At 37.9% G+C, this 24180-nt stretch overlaps 4 protein-coding genes across 6 annotated transcripts; 2 read left to right on the top strand and 2 right to left on the bottom strand.

Annotated features, from left to right (window-relative positions):
- Positions 1–4055, top strand: RR18 (response regulator 18). Of its 2 annotated transcripts, none has more exons than XM_022278985.2 (6): positions 1–607; positions 791–943; positions 1174–1575; positions 1651–1727; positions 1882–3102; positions 3693–4055. In XM_022278985.2, the coding sequence occupies exons 1-6, from the start codon at positions 460–462 to the stop codon at positions 3765–3767; spliced, it is 2076 nt and encodes a 691-aa protein (XP_022134677.1). In that variant the 5' UTR covers positions 1–459; the 3' UTR covers positions 3768–4055. The 2 variants fall into 2 exon arrangements, with proteins under 2 accessions (XP_022134677.1, XP_022134679.1); XM_022278987.2 differs by having other exon boundaries at positions 3–607; positions 3667–4055.
- A 410-nt stretch (positions 4056–4465) lies between these two features.
- TIL (temperature-induced lipocalin) lies at positions 4466–5567 on the top strand. The gene is made up of 2 exons (XM_022278989.2): positions 4466–4897; positions 5240–5567. The coding sequence occupies exons 1-2, from the start codon at positions 4526–4528 to the stop codon at positions 5420–5422; spliced, it is 555 nt and encodes a 184-aa protein (XP_022134681.1). The 5' UTR covers positions 4466–4525; the 3' UTR covers positions 5423–5567.
- Positions 5568–5762: 195 nt separating this feature from the next.
- On the bottom strand, positions 5763–8771 carry YKT61 (SNARE-like superfamily protein). The gene is made up of 6 exons (XM_022278988.2): positions 8404–8771; positions 7426–7523; positions 6886–6990; positions 6679–6744; positions 6153–6239; positions 5763–6020 (listed from the first exon to the last, which is right to left on the bottom strand). The coding sequence occupies exons 1-6, from the start codon at positions 8594–8596 to the stop codon at positions 5970–5972; spliced, it is 600 nt and encodes a 199-aa protein (XP_022134680.1). The 5' UTR covers positions 8597–8771; the 3' UTR covers positions 5763–5969.
- An 875-nt stretch (positions 8772–9646) lies between these two features.
- Positions 9647–22425, bottom strand: FIP1[V] (FIP1[V]-like protein). 2 transcript variants are annotated; one of them, XM_022279131.2, is made up of 10 exons: positions 21309–22425; positions 19481–19734; positions 18501–18627; positions 18175–18243; positions 17915–18052; positions 14016–14117; positions 13552–13898; positions 11367–13026; positions 10010–10539; positions 9647–9933 (listed from the first exon to the last, which is right to left on the bottom strand). In XM_022279131.2, exons 1-10 carry the CDS (start codon positions 22227–22229, stop codon positions 9921–9923), a joined length of 4161 nt encoding a protein of 1386 aa, XP_022134823.1. In that variant the 5' UTR covers positions 22230–22425; the 3' UTR covers positions 9647–9920. The 2 variants fall into 2 exon arrangements, with proteins under 2 accessions (XP_022134823.1, XP_087981510.1); XM_088125384.1 differs by having other exon boundaries at positions 9647–10539.
- Positions 22426–24180: the final 1755 nt, after the last annotated feature.

Genomic DNA, 24180 nt, shown 5'->3' with positions numbered 1-24180 from the left:
TGACTGCAATGGCCAATGCCCAAAGAGCTGTTCATGGACATTAGACTCCCACTGTCAAAAAACCCAAAGTTCTTCCACTTTCTCACAGATACGGATGATGGAGAGAGAAAGTGGAACAGAGTTTTCCTTGAACCAATTATAATAAGACAATGGGGGAAGAAGCAGAGACTGAGAATTGAGAGGAATTTGGCTTAAAATACTCGAACGAATTTCTGTTTTATTGGGATTCAATTTCTTCCTTTCTCCCCTCTGTTCTGCTTCTGCGCATCGCCATCATTGCCGATTTCTACAGCTTTACTCTCTGTAATCTCCATCTTCTTCTGATTCCCTTTATCATTTTCTTCCCCCACTCTCTTTTCCCATCTGGGTTTCTTAGAAAACGGAAAGGGGGCGCGGAAAACATTGAACCCACTTGGGAATTCGATTTATTTTCACTATTTTTACTCTCTTTTTTCCGCCATGACCGTGGAGGGCCATTCCGTTGCTTCCGCCGGCGAAGATGGCGCCGCTGATCGTTTCCCAGTTGGGATGCGGGTTCTCGCCGTCGACGACGACCCTATTTGTCTCAAAGTACTTGAGAGTCTCCTCCGTAGATGCCGGTATCATGGTTGGTTTTCCCTCTCGCCCTATTTCGATTCTGTTTAATCGATGTAATTTTTCAACAGTAATTTTGATTTGGGGATTTTTGGTTTTGTTGTTGACTAAGCTGAATCGTATCTTCTTCAAATGTGTTCTTGGGATTTTGGGTTCCTTACAATTGGGACTTCTTTTTTGTTGGATTTTTGTGCAGTTACTACGACGAAGCAGTCCATTGAGGCGCTGAGAATGTTGAGAGAAAACAGAAACAAATTTGACTTGGTTATTAGCGATGTGAACATGCCTGATATGGATGGTTTCAAGCTTCTTGAGTGTGTGGGGCTTGAAATGGACCTACCTGTGATTAGTAAGCTTCTTTCCCATTATTCATTACATCCTTTGCCTTAAGATACCAAGTTGCCCTATGCTTTTGAGGATCAGTTTGATCTGTTTGTTGCTGCTGCATAGATGTAATTAATGTGGTCTCTTTATTACAGGGGAATTTTGAACTGCATTAATTGTTATGTTCTTCAGAGTAGTTGGTTTGGTTATTGAATTATCAGTTGTATGATGATGGTGTTTCTTCTTTTTCCCTAGTGTTATCAGCGCATAGTGATACTGAGCTTGTTATGAAGGGGATTACACACGGTGCGTGTGACTATCTGTTGAAGCCGGTTCGAATTGAGGAGTTGAAGAACATTTGGCAGCATGTGATTCGGAGAAAGAAGCTTGAACCTAAGGCGAAAAACAAGTTCCCTAATCAGGATAAGGCTCGAAATGGAGGTGGTGAAGGTGAACAAGGTTTCTCATCAACCAGTAATGCGGAGAATGCAAAATTCAATAGGAAGCGGAAGGACCAAGACGAGGATGACGATGAAGAAGGAAAAGAGAACGGGCATGATAGTGACGACCCTTCAAACCAGAAGAAGCCTCGAGTAGTGTGGTCGGTTGAGTTGCACAGGAAGTTCGTTTCAGCAGTTAATCAGTTGGGACTTGAAAGTAAGTTGTTGCTTAAAGCTATGCTAGTTCATTTGTGTTTCCCCAAATCTAACAATTTTCTTCACTCTTAATCAGAGGCCGTGCCAAAGAAAATCTTGGATCTGATGAATGTTGAAGGACTTACCAGAGAAAATGTGGCCAGCCATTTGCAGGCATGAATCCTCCTCCCTTTCCTACCCTTCCCTAAATTACTCAAATCAAGATGTAACATGACATATTTAGAAACAAACATAGAATGAAGAAGATCATTAACTTTATTGTTTATCACATAATGAGAAGGTAAGATAATTCATGTTGGTATTGCAGAAATATAGGCTCTATCTGAAAAGGATCAGCAATGTGGCATCTCAACAAGCCAACATGGTTGCAACATTTGGGAGTAAAGATGGCACTTACATGCGCATAGGTTCGCTTGATGGATATGCAGATTTACATGGCTTTGCAGGATCTGGGCGGCTTCCAAACTCGACATTATCGTCATACTCACCTGCTGGAATACTTGGAAGATTGAACTCCCCGGCTGGAATGAGCCTGCGTGGGATTGCTTCTTCTGGACTGATCCAGCAAAGTTCCCAAAATTTGAACTGCGCTATTAATACCCTTGGGAAGATCCAGCCAAGTACTATGTTGCCTCCTAGCCAAACTACTAGCCTGATGCAAGGAACTCCGATGTCGCTCGAGCTCAGCCAGTTGGAACACAGCAAGTCCAGCGCCCCGATTGGGGAATTCAATACAATGAATGAGACATCTGGGTTTGGAGTTCCCAACAGCTTCTCTGACACTAGGGTGAATATCGGAAATTCAACCAATTCGGTTTCCCGCTCTCCATTGATGTTACAAGGAACCATGGCAGCATATGGAAATCAGACTTCCCTTAGAGTGGATCCATCAAATGGAGAAACTTTTGACATAGAAACCAGCGGTTCAAATTTTTTGGATCCTGATCTTCCTAATGAAAACTGGCAGGGAGCAGCTCAATTGTCTAGATTCTCAGCAACTTCTTTGACCCCTAATGAAGCTTATAACAATGATCAATTGCACGCAATAAACTCGACCATTTCTTCCACTCCCTCAACGATTGGAAGCATCCCCGTTGATTTTTCCACCAGAAGTGCAGTTTCAGCTCCCTTGCAGGACTCAAGAAATATGCAATGCCAGGCAGGTCTTGGCAGTGTTATTCAAGCTATGAATAGCATGCCAAAGCAGAGTTGGGAAGAGCATAGATACGATTACAGTCAAAACGTGCAGCATAATCTTAGCGCAATCAATTCTATGGTTCCTAGCAATGGGACTCTAATGAGCCAGAGTTTGAATCAGAATAATATAGGATGTGATAGAAAGGTCAGTTCATCTTTGATTGTCCCACCAAATGCTGCTGCTCTACATAGCGTGCTTGAAAAATTGGGTCCTAACGCAAGGGTGGATGCGGATGGAAACTACGTTTTGAATCAAACAAAGTCACACGGAGCGTCAATTCAAGGCAGTTTCGAGTCCTTGGACGATATAATGAATGCGATGATCAAACGGGTATAGTCAAATTTCTTGCTAAATAGTTAGCTACTGCATTCTGTTGTGCCTTCAATTTTCCATAGTTTTCGAAATTCTCCTCGCTGCGGTGACATTAGTACATGTGACAACTATATAGACATTCCTTTCTTTTGAATTGTCGCTGTTTTATGGTTGAGTCGATTTGTTTCTTGCCATTATAGTAATATAAATACGAACTGTCTAAAACATGGAAAATGGCTGAAGGATCGTGTGTGATCGTGTGAAATGATATGAAAAAGCGCTATAATCTCGTTCTAAGTTTGAAAATGGCTAAAGGATCCATGTGATTGTAATGTTACCAAGTGAAGCAGTAACTAGTTTTCAACCTCTTTTGATTCAGCAAATTTGTATGCATCATAAACAGGTCAAGTTTCATGGGCCATTGGTTCATTGATTGCAGCAGTTGTCGATTTTAGATCATGTTATGTATTTCTCCTGATCACTTAAAATGAAGATCTTTCTCCTTATTTCGTTATCGATTTAGATCGGATTCTTGTTGTTATTGATTTTAGACTGTATTGTGAATCTCTCCTGATCATTTAGTGACAGAATTCTGCATAATGACTCAGGAACAAAATGAAATATCAGAAATGAATGGAGAATTTGGATTTGATAATTACTCTCTTGGATCATCATGCATTTGAGACTCATGCATCTCCCAACTGTTGGATGAAAACAAAGGCATTAACAGCGATTCATCGGTCTGTTACAAGGCTCCATTGTCGTCTGCTCCTCCATTTCCTGATACAAAAACCATCTCGTTTCAAGGTTTTTACTACAAAACAGCTGATTTTGTCCTCTTTTTCCTTGTTCATAAAATATTGACAGGACAACTTCTCAGTTTTCTCATAGTTTTTCTGTTTCCTTTGCCTTGTGCTTTGAGAATGAAAGTTTTCTTGAAATCTAATATGGGTCAGCCAATTTCTGTTCAATCTTACACGCCTTCACCTCCACATGTCGTCGAACTACCAAACTAAATTATGTAGATGCAGCGTAGTTACTTTTTAATGTTAAAACTGAACGACACTCCTCTCTATTAAATTCTCGACACAGTCGCGAATCCAAAACGTTTCGAAATCGAGAAATTTCATCGAAACAGCGTGAAAAAGATGAAGACACCATCAGATAAAACATCATTTTCCCATTGCAAAACAGAGCAAGTTGCACGAAATGAAGCCAACCAAAAGGGTCCACCACAAAGCCACAATAGTCTTAGGTTCTAGAAAGTAGAAACCAAACGAGCAATCCGAAATCGAGAAGCTTCGAGTATCATCTCGATGATTGGGCCACATGGGCACCGCTGAAAACACCTTGTGGATAAGAATCCACCAAGCAATCAACCCTGTTTGTACAAGTACAAATATCTCGAGCAACCCACATCTCTGAAACTGAAACTGAAACGATGGCAAAGAAGGAGATGGAAGTGGTGAAAGGATTGGATCTCGGGAGGTACATGGGAAGATGGTACGAGATCGCTTCGATTCCGTCGAGATTTCAACCCAAGAATGGTGTGAACACGAGGGCTACTTATGCGCTCAGAGAAGATGGAGTTGTGAATGTGGTGAACGAAACTTGGTCCGACGGGAAGAGGAATTCCATTGAAGGGGTGGCTTATAAGGCTGCGCCTTCCAGTGAGGAGGCCAAGTTCAAGGTCAAATTCTATGTGCCTCCATTTCTTCCCATCATTCCAGTTGTTGGGAATTACTGGGTTTTGTATATTGATGATGAATATCAATATGCCCTCGTTGGGGAACCTTCCAGGAACAATCTTTGGGTATGTTCCATCTCATAATTCTTCGCTTTCTTGCACCAATTTTTCATATGCTCTTGTTATTCATGTCTGTTGACTGAATCATCCATCCACTAGCTTTTACTTTTACTTTTACATGGATTTCTAATCTGCTAATTTTACCGTCGTTGATTCAAATTTTAAATTGAAACATTAAAGTACGAATCCAATATAAGTTCCCAAATTTTTAAAGAAAGGCTAAAATAATACCTTTTTAAAGGTACAGAAACCAAAAATGACATTTTAAAAATATAGGGAACCAAAATAAAGAAAGTATTTGAAAAGAGGAAACTTATATTGTACTAACAATTGGTGGTATTTTATCAGATATTGTGCAGACAAACTCATGTTGATGAGGAAAAATACAAGCAGCTGCTTGAAAAGGCAAAGGAGGAGGGCTATGATGTGAGCAAACTGCACAAGACACCGCAGAGCGACCCTCCACCGGAAGGGGAAGGTCCTAAAGATACTAAAGGCATATGGTGGTTTAAGTCTATTCTGGGAAAATAAAGTAAATGTAAATCACAGAAGCTTCTCTTTATATCACTACCTCTCTCTCATCAGTTGTGTGTGTTGGACGTGTTGGTTTGTAGGTATACATATCATCTGCACCTCTGTATAAACATGCTTTGAATTATACCCATGGTTTTCTTTATTGATCATAGAAGCAAAACTAATTTGTCTAACAGTGGTAACTCGACTCGAGACCGCGATAGTTGTTATCAGCTTGGCATTAATCAGTAATGATCATCATATCTAGAGATGCAACAACCAAACTAAAGCAGCATAACATGGGGCATAAATAATAAACATTTCACTGACAATAGAAACCAGGATGCGTGAACACCGATGAAGAAAATGAGACATTAATATACTATACGAATAGGATTTTACGCCCAACATTTTGTTTCCCCCATCTTTTAAACAACAAACGAGGATTCACAAGATTCACAAGATTCAGCGAAGCAAACAAATTGTAGAGGATATAATCGTATTACAATCGTCAATTTTCTGGTTCACCTTCTATGTAAGAACATGTGATGCCATCATCAAAAGCTTACAATATGGTACAACACTGGTTGGTCTTTTTTGCTTGTTTGTAGAACATCTGTTCAATCACAGGTGAGCAGAAGTTTAGGTCGGTCTTCAGAAAATGAAAAAAATTAACAACATACATGCATACTATATACTTCTACTGGTAATGTGGAGGCTTCACAGAATACTGTAAATAATAACTTACCTGTGATGCTGCGCTGAGGTCAGAGCTCTTCTCAACTAAACTGTCCAGCTTTTCACCACGGGCAAGCACACTGTCAATGGTCTTATGCTGCATTGGAAGAGAGAGTATATCGGTATGAAAAGTGATTGACAAGAAACAGCAATATAGTATACAACTGAGGAAGTTATCTACTAAATCGTTCTTTGTAATTATCCATTATCTTTTATCATTAACAATTGGAGCTTTTTTATATAAGCCATATGTTATAAGGAAAAATGGTTTCTTATCAAAATGAGCAAGTACACAATGTAATTCTCCTCAACAAAGTCATATGTCATCATTTCTTTCCTGCGAGATTACAATCAGGCTGGCACTGAAATGCACAAAGAAGTTTGCCTCGGGCAAAACAACTTAATCCCACAACCAGACAAGAAATGTATCTTTGATATGACAAATGACTAAAGGTCGAGGCCAGACTAATGATGCAATTTTGCAGTAATGAGATGCGCACAAGTTCACAAACCACTGCACCTATAATATGACTTACAAGAATAATTTTGGTTTCGTCCAACTCCCTCTGTATTTTCAACAATTTATCAGCCTCTGCAGGGTCCTGGTCAGTCGATTAAAAGAAAGGTTATCAATACATATATTGGGTTGAGGTGGGAAGAGGGAGGATGGAAGACTAGATACAGTTTCAAATTCTGTCATGCAATTATGTCAATAATTAAATGCAGTAAGAAGAGCTATAAACCTGGAATTTGATTATAGCATCATTCAGATAGGGCCATGGTTGAGCGTTATCAGCTTGTGTAGTTCTCCATGTTTCACCAAAGTTTTTCTGGTACTCATCCACAACCTGTCAGGAATTGACGTGCATCATCAATAGTCCGAATCATGCGAAGACAAATATATAAACGACTCATTATTCTCAGAAAGTATAAGCTTTACATGTTTGATTAAGGTTTGTTAAGATCAATACCCATCCATCCATCCATATATCATAATAATTCAGCACTTTAATTGTGGCAAATATATAATTAGAGAATAAAACTAAACATTATATTGCACTACCCTGCTAATATTAGTGAGTCTTATGCAGTAATGACAGGTGAGTTATTTAATGAGAAATCAATAACTGGCCTATTAGTTCGCCTTTTTCTGAAAGAAAATCAACTCATCAAGGACAAATCATAGAAAAAAATTTCCATACCACACGTTTAATTTAACACAGGGAAAGAAAGAGTGCTCTATAACAAGACATTTGGTAAGTGTGATAAAGAATTATGCTTACCTGATTAAGCAGAGAAAATGCACTTCGAACTGGGTAGTGATCATCCATAAACCCAACAGCACAAAGACCATTTCTGTTGTAACTATGCACCTTGTACTCTATACAAAAATTCCAAAAAAATCATTGAAAATTTAATAATATAGCACATAATTAATAGGCAATAGCTCTAGCTGAAAGATGCTAAATGGTAAACTATCATTGCAAAACTTCTTTAACAGAGACTTCAAAGTAGAGAAAAAACATGAAAAAAGAAGAAGCTCACATAAGAAATACCCAACCTCGTATTGAAAAATTATCATTCAAAAAGAAAATTACTAATTGACCTATTGAAACAAGAAAAGGGCCAAAAGAAGAAAAAGTAAGAAATTCAAAATCTTTATATGCAAACCTCGTACTATAGCTTCAAGTTTCAACTTGTAACAAATTCACTGCCTATAAATGACGGGCCCCAATAAATCCCCTATATGGTATTCAGATTGCATCAACCATATGCAATCTATTGCATTAAAACACTAACTGGGTAAAAAATATTACACGAAAACATCCAGTTGTCGGTTGTACCCGCTTAAACCAAAACTGAAAAAGGGATCATCATGAGACATTCCTTGGTATATATGTCGCATACACCACCGTCGACTGGGGTTTTATTTTGTCTTTTTGTGCTCAAAATTTGTTGCGTGGCATCACATCCTGTTCGTTCTACCCTAATCTGCAATAATACTTTCCCTCTAACAATTACAGCCTTTTAATCTTTCCATATTCCGGTCAGCATATAGAATTCATGAATTTCCGATTATGAGATTGATCGAAAAAAAAAACAAACTCAAAACCCAAATTCAAACCCGAAACTCCAATTGCAGCAGAAAAGCAACAAAATCATCAGAAAAAAGAACAATCCCATAACGACAGTCCAAGCAGAAGGGCAGAAACATAACCCTAATCGAGAATTAACCATTGAAAAAGAAAAAAAGAAGAAACCTTCGTGCTGAACAGATTGACGCTGGTCAGGTGGGGTACGCTTAGCGACGGTCCGACCAACGAAGCAGACGAACTCTCTAACGCTGGACCTCTGGAAGTAACCGAAATGACTCACATCGGAAGCGTTGGCTAATATAATCGGATCAGATCCATCCGGTTGGCATTTCAAGACCAACAACGCCGTGATCTTCATCTCTTTGTCCTCAAAACTCAATCCCCCGCTTCCCTCTGCGTCTCCCCCTTCAAAGAAAAAGGCTCCTCCGTCTCGTTTCTCTCTGTACAGAGGGATTGAGAAATCGTAAGGAAACGAACAGTCTGTAAACGCAAATTTGGGTAATGGGATCTTATTCTTGTGCGTGGGAATTTAACGCAACGCCAACGCGCGAGAGCGCCAAGTAAGAGCGACTCGGTTTGGGAATCGGCAGGTAAAATGGAGACAGAATCTGCTGCGGTAAGCTTCATTTTAAGACCCTGCAACCAGTTACGTGGAAGAATTTGATTGCGCCGACACAGTACCCCACCAAATCAAATCAGAAGTGCAAATTGCTCTCATCCACCGTATTAACTTGTTTTGTTTTAACAGTAATTGTTTTGTTTTAACGGTGATTGACACCTGCGTACGTCTCTATATCCATTTATTATACCTTAGAATATTGGATTAGATAAAAACTTTTTTCCCCTTTTTTTTTTCATAATTCATAATATTAATAGAATTGATTAAAAGAAATTCTCATTTCACTTCACTAATTAATGGACAAATTTGTAGTTGATATATTTATGATGAATCCAAAACTTTACTAATTAAACTCATGAAAATATCTAATAAAAACATAATAAACTAACGGTAAAGAGATATTTGACATCTAAGAGAGAAAAATATAAAAATAGAGACTTTTAATAAAAACTAAGCAAGTGTTAATTTTTCAACAGCGATAAGAATTTTTGGAACAATATTCTTGACATTTTTTTAAGCATCCATTCAAATATGTGAGAGAGCGGTCCAAATAAAGTAGAAAGAAGAACCTTTAATGAACTAAAAGATGAAGTGTGAAGAAAGTACGCAGAAATGATATCTCATTCATATATGTCAAATATGAAGGAACTTTTTTTCCTCACCTTCATTGTAATGTTAGTAGCAAAAACTTGGTATAGCACATTGCTGAGACTAAGATGTCCTAAAAACAAACAAACATGTAGATGTTCTTCCGCGAATGCTTCCCGACGAATTAGAAGGCAACAATCATACAGTGTATCTAAATGCATTCTAAGCCGCTTTCAGTAATCAATTCAATGTTACATCTCTTGCTAGTAGTATATACAAATACTGTAAAAGAAAAGTTGCTACTGCAGATGATTATATGGTTACAAAATAATATATTGACTAAAAGAGATGGAGAAAGAGAGAGATGATGCATTAATTTGGTACCACCCTCCTACAGAAGCCACTCCCAATTAGAAGGCGTTGCATTGTCAATGGATTTGAGCAGGGCGCTGAGTGGAAATGAACAGGGCCTCTTTCATGGATCTTCCCTTGAAAGAAAGAAGAAACACCACAGATTACAACCAAATAGTTTCTTTATTTTTTAACCATTAACTACTAATCCACCTTCGTTTTCGAGCGGGTCGTTCGGGTTTAATCTCTGAATCTGCAGGAGCTTCGCTTTTGGAAGAAGGCAGTGCTTCACTCTCCATCTTTTTTATCACTAAAGCCTCTTTCTCACTTGGCATTGGGAGCTTGAAGCGCTCGCTTCTCTTCTTCAACTTTTCGACCGTGTCCATATGTCTATCCTCCAATACTTTTGTATCGGAAACGCTGCCCTTTGACTCCAGATCACCACTATCTTTCTTTTCAGCCACATGATGATTATCGACGGCCTCAGCTGCTTTCATGGAGTCGTCTGGATGTTTGCTGGCTTCTGAAGATCCGCCGTTGTTCTCAGTTTCTTTAGATATTAATGAGGATGATGACTTGCTGTTGACGTTGAAATCTCTCTCTTTGTGACTTGTCCAACGTTCTAACTTAGAGCGCCCTCTCCTAGAATCTTGCTGCTCCTCGTCTGAGGAAGCATCATCAGCATGTTTCCTGGATCCATGATGGTGCTCCGGCTCGCCATGATCATCGGAACCTTTCAGGACCTAGATTGAAGTAAAAAAAAAAATAATTAAAAAATGATAGAAGTACATAATGAAAACAGAGAACAATTACAAGGAAATATCTCCACTAAAATCAATGAGAGATTACAAGGAATAACAGAAACCAATCTCGAAAGACCATGCTACTAAATCAAGTGGTGAGCAGAGGATTCAAAAACCAATCCTCTAGAGAAGAACCACGAAAAAAGAATTTTAAGAAGACAAACGTCAACTTACTAGGCATAGACTTGAAACTTAAAAATAATATTCTCCATGGTAGTCCTCACGCATCGATCGAATACATAAATATAAGAGAAGGAAATAAACAGAGAACAATTACAAGGAACATCTCCACTCTAATCAATGAGAGGCTACATGGCTACATGGGAATGCTAGAAACCAAGAATGAAATTAAACCACACGGCAGAACTTCCTAAAGTAAGTAATGAGCAGGGTAATTAAACCAGCTCTCTGTAATAAAGGAAGTAATTAAGAAAGGACCAGAAAAAAGGAATTGAGGAAGATAAACCTCAACTTGCTAGTCCACAGGCATTGATAAATTGAGGAAAAGGATTGAGAACCACCAACCCCCCGCGGGCCACACAGGAAAAAAAAAGGGTAAATTGGATGAATGATGAAGGAACCAAGCAACAAAAGAGGTAATTATTAGGAAAAAAGGGTTGATGTCACACATATTTAGCCATCCAACTATGCCAATTTCAAACTTAAAACCTGCCGTTTATGTTTAATGAAAAACCTTGCTATTCCAATTTTAAAGTAAAAGGTAGTATTTCCACTTCCATAAAACAAACCAATAAAAGGAAATATACCATCTGACTCCTATAATTGTTTTGGTTCTCTTGGCTTTTCTTGGAAGGACCTAAAGCATTGTGGTCGCTGCCATCTACTTCTCTGTTCTTCATCTTGCTTTCTTTGTGCCTCTTATCATGAATTCTCTGGCTATCAAAAGCATTAACAGCATGTCTTTCACCAGTTGACTTTTCCAGCCTAGATCTTCTGTCCTCAGTACTAGGTGGATTCCGCCGTGAATAAGCATCCTCACGTCCTCGACGTGAACTTTCCTCCTCTATTCTATCCCTCCTCTTAGTTTGTTCACTGTGACGCACCACATCTTTTACTTGGTACTCCTTTTCAGAAACTCTATTATCATCCTTCACCCTCACATGACCCACCCATGCTTTCTCTTCTGCTCCATGCCCACCCCTGACAGAGCTCCTTCCTTCATCTCTATCCCGCTTTGATAGATTTTCCTCACGGGATTGTTTCAGCCTATGCCAATCCTCCTTATCTCTCTGCCGATCACCCCTTTCTCTTTGTAACCACTCCTCTTTGTGCCCTACAGAATGGTGATCTCCAATGTTATCTCTAACCCTCAGTAGCTCATCTCTCTTTTGCGGTTCAAAGACTTCATCTCTTTCCCGTTTTCGGTGGCTTTTACTCTCTCTCTTACCATGCAAGATTTCCTCCTTGTCTACATGATCTCGCCTCAGATGTTCTTCATCTTTCCTTTTCTTGTTATAATAGCTATCCACATTTTCATATCTACTCTTCAAACTGTCATCTCTTTCCCTATGTCTTGAGCTAGCACCTTTATCATAATGAACCCTATAGCTTCCATTATCTAACTTTTTCGTTAGATGGCGGTCATCTTTATCACTTCTCTCAATTTCACGAATTTTGCCCCTATGCCTAGATCCGGTTTCATCATCATGCTCCCTCTTTCTTGTTTCTTCAGCTCTTGCTTTTCTGTAATAAGGATCATCATCTCTTCTTTGCCAAGTAGCTTCAGCATTACTCCTCTCCTTTCGCCTATCAAAGCCATCAGTTTTCAAATGATGCTGATGAGCTAAGCTAGGGTCCCAGTCTCTATAAGCATAAGATTCCTTCCTCCCCTTAACTTCCACACGGTTCCTCTCATCTGGTTTGTCATCGTGATCTTTTTTTCGAAAATTCTGTTCATTTTCATCGATGTACTTCTTGATGCTCCCCATGCTTGATGAACGTCTGTTTTGAAATACTTCCTCCTCGACCCCATCCTGCCATTTCTGATAATCCCTGCTGCTCCCTGAGCGCGTTTTTCTATTTTCACTACTTGCAGCTTTTGAGTCTTCATCGTCGTCTTCTTTGGGCAGAAGTGGTTCAACTATAGGACTCAATTTCTCATTATTCCCCATTACTTCATTATCTCTATCACTTTTATTAGCGTTGCTGGTTGAAATGAAATTCTCATTATCCCGATCTAATTCAGTATTTCTGTCAGCCTCAATGAGCTCATCGTGTTCAGCATCCTTGTCCTCGGCACTAGACTCCCGCGCAGCCTCAACCATTACAGGAGATGACACTTGTGGACTACGTTTACCATTTATACTTCCAACAGAGCCTTCCTCCTGACTGTCGGAAGATCTCCTATCCTGCAAGTTTTGTCTAGGAGAATGAGGGGACTTGTTATGTGTTCTACTCTGTGGCCGCCTGTACTCAGAAAAGGAGAAAAATAAGTAATTCCTTCAGATACGTTGATATTGAGCTAAGAAATACCCAGAAAGGGGAAAGAATCAAGATTTCAAAAAAAAAAAAATTCTAAAAAGCATTGGAAATTAGGATCAGTATTGCTTTGAGTTCTATTTCAGTAGAACATGAACTATTTATTTGACTGATGATCTTGAATGGGACTGTTTAACAATCTGTAACCTGAAATGGCATACCTGCTACCGAAAACACTCCAAAAGACTTCGAAAGTGCATAATACAAGCTCTAATACAATGAGACATACATCAAGTGTGCCTAACTCAAAACTTTTATGCTACAAGCATCCTAAATTGTCAACTATGATATGAAGACGACTTCGTTACTATAACGTGACATTTAATCATTGTCAAGTCCGTGTAATTAAATGAAAAATGGTTCAGACTGCATGCTGCTATTTTAAACTATAAAATCAACTTCGTGGCAGTAGCTATCAAAGTGAATGATTGATGTTCACCAAATGATTCTTACCTTTCTTCAACAACACCCAAATTTTGAGCAGGGTAAGCAGGGGTATGGCCTCTGGACGCAGGATAGTGTACTGGTCCATCTGGAGGGGAAGGCAAATTCACATCTTCGCGTATGTTATCACAAGCAGAATTCGTTGATGCCTTTCTTCTTCCAGCCTTCTCTCGCAGTTCATTATCATGAATTTCTGAAAAATTGTCAGGATATTCAGTATCACTATCAATTTGTGCATTGTCCTCTTCGGTCTCATGGACTGCTTTGAAATCCTTTCTAGAAAGATCATCATTCTGTTGGTTCGGGGTGCAATTTCCTGTGGAGGAATTGTCATCCAAAGAATCCTGCAAGACAATCTATAGAACCAAACGCCTGAAGTTAATTTTTATTATGAGTATAGGATTAAGATTAATAATAGCGTTGAACATGGAAGACTATGGCATTTTGCTTAATCACAGGATTGATGGAAATACCTCAATTATAGCATCTGAATCACGAATTCTGGGAGGTCTAATATCAATTGAGGGAAGACGCTCACCATAACCACCTTCCACCTGTATTGCTCTGCCAGTAGGCTGGGAAGGAAAATTTTCACCATTGAGCATCAGTACTAGAACAATGTAGAGACTAAACTACCCACCCACAGCATAAAATTCTAAGAAAGCAATAAATATCAATGCAAGGGACAGACACAAAGGAGTTGTGGCAAGGACAATGAAAAGCAAAATCCAGAAAAAATACAGACAAAATGACAATTATACTGATATAGAAAATAATTTACAGCTATCCGAGAGGTGTGTGTTTCTCCCAACAAAAACAAGCTACTTTGCTACCTTTCCTTTCCCCACAACCATGTTTGCTAAAAGTACTACAAAAGAGCCATGTCTCTCACAAACCTCTCCCCCAACTGACATGACCAGCTCACAAACTCAAGCATTACATAATTTACCTATTATTTAAGCTTTAAAGTGAGAAAGTATGCATTATAAGGTTAGTTGATCAATCACCACTAGAATAGTATTCTTCCGCTACCTCCTATTTAGCCATGCCATCCACAAAATCCATCTCAAAATCATCCCAAGGTGATTTAAGGATAAGGAGGGGTTAAGCCAAACTGGCTGGTGGTGATGTTGATATTTTCTTGAATACAGAGTCTTTGACCCCTTCTTGAATTCCTTCCCAATACAATTCAGATGCAACTGCTTATAGGTTTTCTGCTCTCCAGCATGCCCTCCCGAAAAGCCATTGTGGTACTCTTCCAGGAGTAAAGAAATCAAGGGCAAGCTCTTTAGTACTAAGAGACCTTATACTTCAATAAGTCATCTACTGAGGAGGGACTATCTGCGCTACTGCCATTCAATATCACAGTTTTAATCTTCGAAAGAAAAGAATCCTCAGTTACTTGTATTCTTGATATAAGCCATAAGGTCTTATTCACCACTAAGATTGATGTCAAAGTGACCTCCACTGAAAATCCCGATATGCATCAGCGACTTTGTTTTCTAGACTGAGCACGTATTGAATTTGAAATAGAAGCTATTCTAAAAGGTATGTTAAACCCAGGAGATATGGTCTCTATCTTTTCACGGCTAGCACAAGGTCTTATTCACCACTAAGATTGATGTCAAAGTGATCTCCACTGAAAATCCCGATATGCATCAGCGACTTTGTTTTCTAGTCTGAGCATGTATTGAATTTGAAATAGAAGCTATTCTAAAAGGTATCTTAAACCCAGGAGATATGGTCTCTATCTTTTCACGGGTAGCACAATGACAATCAACACCTGTAAGTATATTTTGTTCTGCTATAGCATACAATACTGGGCTTAAATAAGCAGTAGGCTGCTGATGTCCATTAACCCAAAACATTTGTTTCCACAACAAACTAGAAATCATGTAGCAAAAAATCAATATTGATTTCATTGTTGTTTTAAGCTCTTTCAAATCTTTCAATCAACCAAACTGGTCCTTCTTCTAGGGATGCTATGTGAGTGCTCTACCTATATAACCATTTCTTTTTTTTTTTTTTTGATATTTTTGAGTGTCCGAACCAACTTACGCACACCTCGACTAATCTCACGGCACAACGGCCTGACCCTACAACATTTGGTGTCGGAAAATACAAAGGAATTACTAATTCCTAAGGTAAGTGGCCATCATGGGATTTGAACTCATCCCTCTTAATTAACCATAGCCCCTTTGGACCAATAAGCCACCATGATGCTATATAACCATTTCCCTTCACGAACTTTCAGTAAAACCTTGTCAGTCATTAACCACCAGAGTTTTCTTAAATTTCTTGGTCTTGGTCAAGTCAACATGGCCTGGATTGTGGTTGGGTTTGGGGCAACCAAGATGATATGTTCCAAGTACTCCAAATTCCTTTGACAAAAATAGCTTATACTATAAATGAGGAGATTGCCAAAGAAGACCACCACAAATAGTTGTAAAATAAGGACATAAACTTCATTAATCAATGCTTGGAACATTGATGGGGCGTTTGTGATGTCGCAACATAATGAAGAACTCATAGTGCCCCTCATGGCAAACTTTTATTAGTTGTTACCCCATTTCAAGGTCACAAAAAATAGCCACATCATATAATTCATCTATGATAAGATTTGACATGGTCTCCCTATTTAATGCTTAGTAGTCCACACAAACCTCCAAATACCGTCCTATTTCTACCCTAAGAGCATTGAGCTTGAGAAAGGGCTTCTGCTTGGTCAAATTATTCCAACAACCAAACTCTCCAACTAAACATTTTATTTCATTCTTTTGGGCTTGAGGGTATACATAGGGTGTTCACTAATTAGCAATGGCAAGCCTTCATGTAGGTGAATGGAATGATCATGGGAGAAGTCCACTCAGCATGGAGAATACAACCAGATACTTTTTCAACCCCCTGAAACAAAACTTTTGATTGAATACAAAAGTTTCAAGCATCATTGAGTCTGCCATCGCAAATATTGAATCATTTATCTCCTCCTTAATTGCACGGATAAAAAAAAAACCCTTGATGCCCAAAAATACTGTGGAGTGACACAATGAAAGACTTCTTTGCAGCAAAACGATCTCCCCTCCATCATAAACTTCATAGACAATATCTTCAAATTGCATGGATGATATCATAACTCCCTAAGCTTTTCTCATATTTGAAAGCAAGACTTCAGCTCCTCAACAGATGTCCTCCCCCTAAATGGACTTTTCTGAGCATATAAAGACAATAAACACACTAGTGGCACCTTCTAAATTCTCGACTATCCAAACTTTGACTTGATGAAGTTCAGGTCACCCTATTGTCAATTATGGCTATTATGGCCTCTTCCATAAATTTCTTGTGACCTTCATTGTATAGGGGCAAAATGATCCTCATAGTGGAGTTTAGTAACGGTTGCTACAACCTGTAGTGATCCTCATAGTGGAATTTAGTGGTGGTCGCTACAACTTGTAGTGGTCCTTCAACCTCGTCGTACACTCCTCTTCTCCCATCCACCTTCCTTCCTCATCCTCATATTCTTCTTAAGCCAATAAAATGGCTCTTTATTCAAAGGCTATCTCCCCCTTGTCCATCAATACCATGCCAACATTTCACTCAACATATTCATCACCACTGACTCCGTCTCTTTGGCTTTTGATAAATGATTCAACTCAAAATTGTGCTTCACCCAAAATATCTAACGATCAAGATCACTTCCATTGAACACCAATAAGTTAATTATCTCCACAACCATTTCAAAACACTTCCTCTCCTCCATATGCGTCCAACTGATTACCCCAATTCCTCCCACTAGATTCATGTCCGCTAACTATTTCTTTCCAAGAATTTTCCCACGAAAATGGAAGGATCAATAACTGTCCTCTTCGATTCTTACTTCTTCATGAACGGGTTCAACCTTTGACTAGCATATCCACACTCTTCTCTATTGACGGTATCTTCTGAACTTCCTCTGTCATTGTTCCCAAACATTGTTCAACAGCTTTAGTTTGGTTGTTCATTTTCTCCCTTCTTAGCATGCCGAAAAAGTGTTCTAATACCTTAGCCAAAATATGAAAATTATATTGATAGAGGAAAGGGTTCACAGCTCACAGAAAATAAAGAGGCATGTGTATCTCCCAACAAAGCTAAATTTCTCACTACCCCCCTCCTACCAACAACCATTTATACTAACAGTATCTTACAAAAGGCCTTATGTCACTCATACACAAAATGCACTCACTCCTCATATGCTCCCCAACCTCTGATAGCTAACAAACTCAAGCATTACGTAACTAGCCCATAACTCAAGCACACAAGACTTCTTCCTTGTATATGTAAAAGATATCTGGGCTGCCCTCTACATATCAAAAAGATGATGGAAAATAGTAAATACCAGAGGTGGCCGCACACGAGCTGTTCCTTTTCCTACATCATTTTGTAAAGCATCGGACTTCCCATGAGTATGTTCACCAGGAATATCATGGATACCTGCAGCAGCTGCTAGCTCTGGAGGCAAATCAGGATCATAGCCCTGAAAATGAAAGAAGAAAAAGCTTTCCAAGATTGAAGAATGTTGTAAAAGAACAAGAATTTAAAGAGAATAAAATATGGCTGAAAGAACTTGCTTCTTCTATGAAAGAAGCATCAACTAACCTGTTCTGTCCGTCCACTCTCATATACACGAATCTTGCTTTGCATAGTAGCCTCCAGGCGGAGTTGTTCCTATGAATAAAAATAAAGTAGCCTTATTTTTTATTTTATTATTATTATTTTTTTTTTTTGGGACAACTTTTATTACGAAGAATGAGAGAATAAAACAACAGACATATTGAAAAGACCAAATCGTGGGGAGTACAAAAACCCATTGCATAAAACCCTTGTTACAGCACTTAAAAAGTAAGGGATAATCACAACCAAATAACTGCAAGCACCCCAGAGGAATTGAACAAGCTATAATAAAAAGAAAGGTAAACCTTTACCAGCTGTTTGCAGTATTCTTTCCAGCTATCCTCATTGAGACCAAAGTTGAAAAAGTCAGACATGTCCACTCCAGAAGCTTTCCATGGTTTCTCCTCAAAACTATCAATGTCAACTTCAAAAATGGTCCTGAATGACATAGTTAGGATCAAAACGTACTACAATTAGAAAAGTAGAAAATTGAAATATAATAGTTAGGCAATTGAAACAAAACAACTGAATAATGAAAACGAAGGTGCCCTCAAATATCAAAGTTTTCAGGTCATTTACACATTACTTTGGAAATTTTTGCAATATATAAGCTCCGTTCTGGTTCAAGTCACTCAATTTAATTACAAACCACCGCTGTAAATTACTATTCTTGTTTGAAATTAGTGTCAGATCAAGAATTCAGAAGTACAGGTTTATTGTTAGACCTCCTATAAACATCTAATAGCAGAATCTGACTTCAACAAAACCCTCTTTAGGATCAACTTCAATGGTTCAACCTCTATATTTTTATTTTTTTTTTGCATGAAACAGCAAGCTTGTTTCCTATTCAAGTTTGTCTATTACGTCATTACTCGGTATGTTTTGTGTTAAAAAATATATAGAAACCGTGAGGATTAATGAAAAATAAATATATGCTTCATTGCAATGGAGAACATAAACAAAGGGGTGGGGGGAGGGATTACAAAGCATGTCAGATATAACGGGGTTAAGATCAACCTTATGAATCAAAAAATTGTGTGGATTTAACTTTCTCACAGGAGATAACTGTAATTTGTGTGTTCTATGAACATAATGGAAAAACAGTCTGGATTGTATAGCTTCAACACAACAAAAACATGCAAAGCTCATTTCACTTGCATGGGCACACCAAGGGCATTTAAAATTTTAAAGTTGGAAAATTCCAGAAATTGAAACATGCAATTGGTAACAAACTAAAGCTAGCAGCATATTTCAACATTGAACCCCTTCAGTAGGCCAAGCCAAGTATTACTTGTGTGAGGGCAGAGTGAACTCCAGGCCACCAAAACCACGCCCTCCCATATTATTGCCCCATCCAGGCATTCCGAAACCTGAATGAAAACCTTTCTGCACTGAAGTTGAGTCTTTTGCTCCTGCTGGTCGCCAATCACCTCTGCCACGACCACCAACAGGGCCCATATTGACAAGTGGACGAACTTGACTCGGAGTTCCTCCAGGGCCAGAAGCAGAAGTACCAGGAAAGGGTGCTGCACCAGGTCTCACATACTACATATGCCACCAAGAATACGGGCTTTATTATCAAAACAAGCAGCAAGAAGAAAGTGTGCAAGAAATCTTAACCATCTGCAGTTGAAATCTAAAAAACTATGCTTAACTATTCCTCAATATAAGAGAATCCAAGAATGTCCATAATCATCACTTATCACATACAAGAAACTATACATTTTTGTGTGTTCAATCTGCTACAGCCAGTATTTTGATTAACTTAGACTAAGAAACATAATCTCTTAAAAGATTAACCAATATCCAAGAAAAATAAGAACTACAAAGCAATAAATCAAGTTCATATTAATATCTTGAAAATTGTTCCAAATATCTAGAAAATTCAATTGGAATATGAGTGGTGCCAGGAGTGAGATCAGTACTTTGGTGATTATCTATATGAGTAGTTTCATATATTCACTCGTGGAGGAAGTAAGACAACTAGTAACTATGATATCCTTGACAACTATGTATGTAGGGCTTCCAACACTGCTGTATACAGAAAGTTGTATGTGTGATGGCAGGCATATGAGGAATTCAGTTTTACAAGGAAAAGGCATTTAACCAGTTGAATAGAGTCTAGACAAAGTATCATCAACTAATTCTTTGATAGCTTATTGAAGTGCTTGAAGGACGTGTAGGAAGTGTCTCTGAGATTGTAATCCTGGAACTGAACAATGTCTCCAGCCAGTAGATTTGTAGTACACATCAGAGTTGGTACAGGTAACAATTGGCAGAATGATGATTTTCACCAGCTACCCCCCAGGATAAGTAACTATATATTAGTTATCCAAAATATACAAGGAGGGAACTGATAAGGAATCTCTCCCCAGCCTGAACAAACAGAGATTACAAAAACCTTTTCCAATTGGTTTGAATCAAGAATAAAGTTACAAACATGTTTAGATAAGAAATGCTATCTAGAAGCTGGGAACAAAACCTAATCGTCCACATTAGGTGACATTCTTAGACTTTCCTTTGGATAACCTACCGTTTGTCTTGAGCTGAACCTGAAACTCCCAAAAGAGTAGCCACTGCAACATTTGCCCAAATAATATTACCACTGCCTTCAAAACTGTGCCCACACATTGGATAATTAAAAGAACTTGTGTTCTATGGGGGACGAACCACAGATAGTTGAAGGTTTGAAAGAAAGAACTCCAAATCTTCCTAGAGAATTCGCAGTTGATTGATACTTATCTTCGTTAAGATGATTATTACACTTCAAACACCAGCTGGGGGACAGTATAACACAAGTGTTCCTCTTTTGGATGAAATCAAGAGTAGAACCTTTGCCAGGTTACTGAATGATTATTTATGACTTTTAACCGATATCATTTATACCATAAGAATTTAGTGATTTATACTTCCAATCCAAACAAAATTTATGTCAATAGTAGGGACCAAAAGTACAAGGGCAATCCAAATTAAAGAATCAACACTAGTGACCACACGAGTATTATTCACGTCATATAATAACAAACAAAATTTACATTCTGATCATCATCGACAAAGGGGGAAATTACAAAACCCCATATACACTTATCACACTTTCAAAAAACAGATAATACACTGACCTTATATTGAGAATGAAAAGGACGATAACCATAATTGCTATATCCGATTTTTGGTGCCACAACCATCCCACCACTAGATTTTGCAGCCTCGCCCAATTCCTTTCGCTCACCATCCGCTGCGGGCGCTGCATCGTCACCCCACTCTTGCTCTTCCATAGCTTGATTCTGATCATTATCCCCCAAGATAACCAGCGGGCGATCGTCTTCATCGTCCTCATCATCACCAACCAATCCACTTCTCTCCATTGCCATGGGCCCTCGATCACTGTCGTTTAAGACAATTTGCAAATCATCCTCACTGTCACTATCCCAGTCATCACCGCCATCACCCCGGTCGCGGACAGCATCATTCGTTCTAAAACCTTCGGTGCTCTCCAAATTTCCGGCTCCCCCATGGATCGACATACCGCCGGCGGGAGATAACCCGGGAATAATCGGCTCCACGCCCACGTCTTCAACCCCAGCATTACCCTCTTCAATATCGAATTTCACATCCTTATCCATCAAATTGACATCTTTCTCGAGAGCCCCTATAATTCCAGATTCGACACCAAAAACCCGATCGCCCAAAGCCCTATTTGGCAATTCAACATGAACGGGAGCTAAATCCTTATCTCCCCTCGCTCGAAGACCCTCGCTGTCGTTTCTGGCGGCCAAATTGAGAACGAACCCAGAAGAAGCAGCGGACACAGGCTCGCGAACCGGCTGCGGAAGTGGGGTTTCATTGGTGAGCTGCAGAGGAACGAGGGAGTTCGAGTAAGAAGCTCCAAAGGGTGTCTCGTCGTCGTCCCGTCGATTGAGATCGATCGGGCGTTGAAGAGACGATAGATGAGTCTGCGGAGCAGGAGCAGATGACGAAGAAGAAGCGAAAGGTCTGAGAACGTCGGTGTAGAGATCTCCGAACTCGTCGTCGTCCTCCATCTGGGAAAGGGAATTTGGAAGGCAGAGAAGAGATTTGAAGGAGAAGATGAAGGCTGAGGATGGAGCTGGAGCCTGGAGGCGAGCGTTTAAGGAGTGTGGCAATGTAGGCTTCTGCTTGTCATGTTAACAAGAGTTCCCCTACACTGCTTTTCCTCTCTCTCTCTCTCTCTCTCTCTTCCCCTCTTTCCATTAGGTTTATGATTTTTTCAACAAAGCTAAGCTAACCCTTATATATTTTCTTCCTATATTTCTCAAAATAAAAAAACAAAAAAATGTTTAAGGTCAGTTTATTTAGTAGAAATCGAAATAGAAATGAATTGAAATGAAATTCAAAATGGAAATGTCATTCATGTGATGTTTATCATAAATTTTATAGAATCGGAATCAGAATTCTTTAATCAAAATTGTCCGTAATGGAAATCAAAATGAGATATATAACAATTACTAGTATACCAATTTCTTATTTCTAAACGTTATTGTACTAATATTTTTTAATTAAAATAATAATAATAAATTTAAATTTATTATATTACTTATAATTATAGTAAATAATTTATATGTATTTTTCGGTACTGTTATATGATCAGATGACTATCTCCATTAGTCGAGATGTGCATAAGTTGGCACAAATACTCGCGGAGGTAAACAAAAATAATATTGATAGTAAATATTTTTTATTATGACAATTTATTTAATATTAATAAATAATGAATAATTAAAATAAAATACTCTCTTTTATAACAACCTACATTTAATATAAAATACTATTAAATTTTTTATTATAATATTTAATAATAATGAATTATACTTTTAAACTGATTATTGATATTAATTAATAATAACAAAACAACATTAACAAATTAAATACAAATCAATATATTTTATGATAAAATCCTATCAAGTTTCATAAATTTTTATTTGAAGATAGATTATTAGTAGTATAAATGGGAAAAAAATAATCAAAATATAAAATAATTAATTAAACAAGCTATGGGTCTTGTTAATACCGGTTTTAAATGTCAATGTCGATGGATCGTCGAAGTCTCAATTTCGTGGAAATGTCGATTGAAATATTGATAAAATATTGTCAATGGATATTTCTAGAAAAATTTAAAAAAAACTCGAAAAATTATTTAAATTAACAAGTAATCGTTTTACCAATTTTAAATAAGTTAAGAATGATTAATATTATGTATATATTAGTGAACTTTTGTTGATGTTTTTCATATTTTGTCATTTTTTTGTAATATTATAGAAATGCCGACTTATCTCTCGTGTTGATGTTGAACTCATAGATACATGGACACCATGATTAATACATATGAGAGGGAAATGATAAAAGTAGTAAAGTAACTAGTGTGTCAGGCCCACGAAATGATAAATGAGAATGGGACACGATTAATGAGGTTGTAGGATATGAAGGAGATTATCTTTTTAAGATGAGATTACCAAATTTGATTTTATTCCTACGATTCGGTAAAAAGGAATGAAAAAAATTATTCTCATTCCTTAAACTTAACATGGCGTAAGGTTTATCTGCCATCAATACCGATAAAGATTTAATAGTTTTTAAATTTTGTTTTTTAATTATCTTGCTCTTTTTTGTCACATGTCAACAATTTAATGGAGATATTCATCGTATTTTTTGTTTTAATTCACTTTATGTCTTAAAAAGATGAAAGTTTTGGGTTGAAAATCCAATCAAGTGTTTCACTTTTTAGTCTAAACTTTTTATTCCATCTTGTTTAAATCTAAATTTAGATCAGTGTTGTATTTTACCAACATGAGTTTAGCTCAACGGTAATCGACACTTATATGCGATAAAAAATAAATTGATATGTGAGTTCAAATGTAAACTTTTTTTCGAAGTTTCATAATAATTAAAAAACAAAAAAAAAGTTGTTTTTATAAGTTTATAAAATTATAATTAATTCCATATACAAATTATATA

This window comes from Momordica charantia, assembly GCF_013281855.1.
Source record: "Momordica charantia cultivar OHB3-1 chromosome 6 unlocalized genomic scaffold, Mcharantia_2.0 BLBB01000006.1, whole genome shotgun sequence".
NCBI classification, from domain to species: Eukaryota; Viridiplantae; Streptophyta; class Magnoliopsida; order Cucurbitales; family Cucurbitaceae; genus Momordica; species Momordica charantia.
The sequence above is the reverse complement of the archived record's forward strand: the minus strand, read 5'-3'. Positions and strand labels throughout refer to the sequence as shown.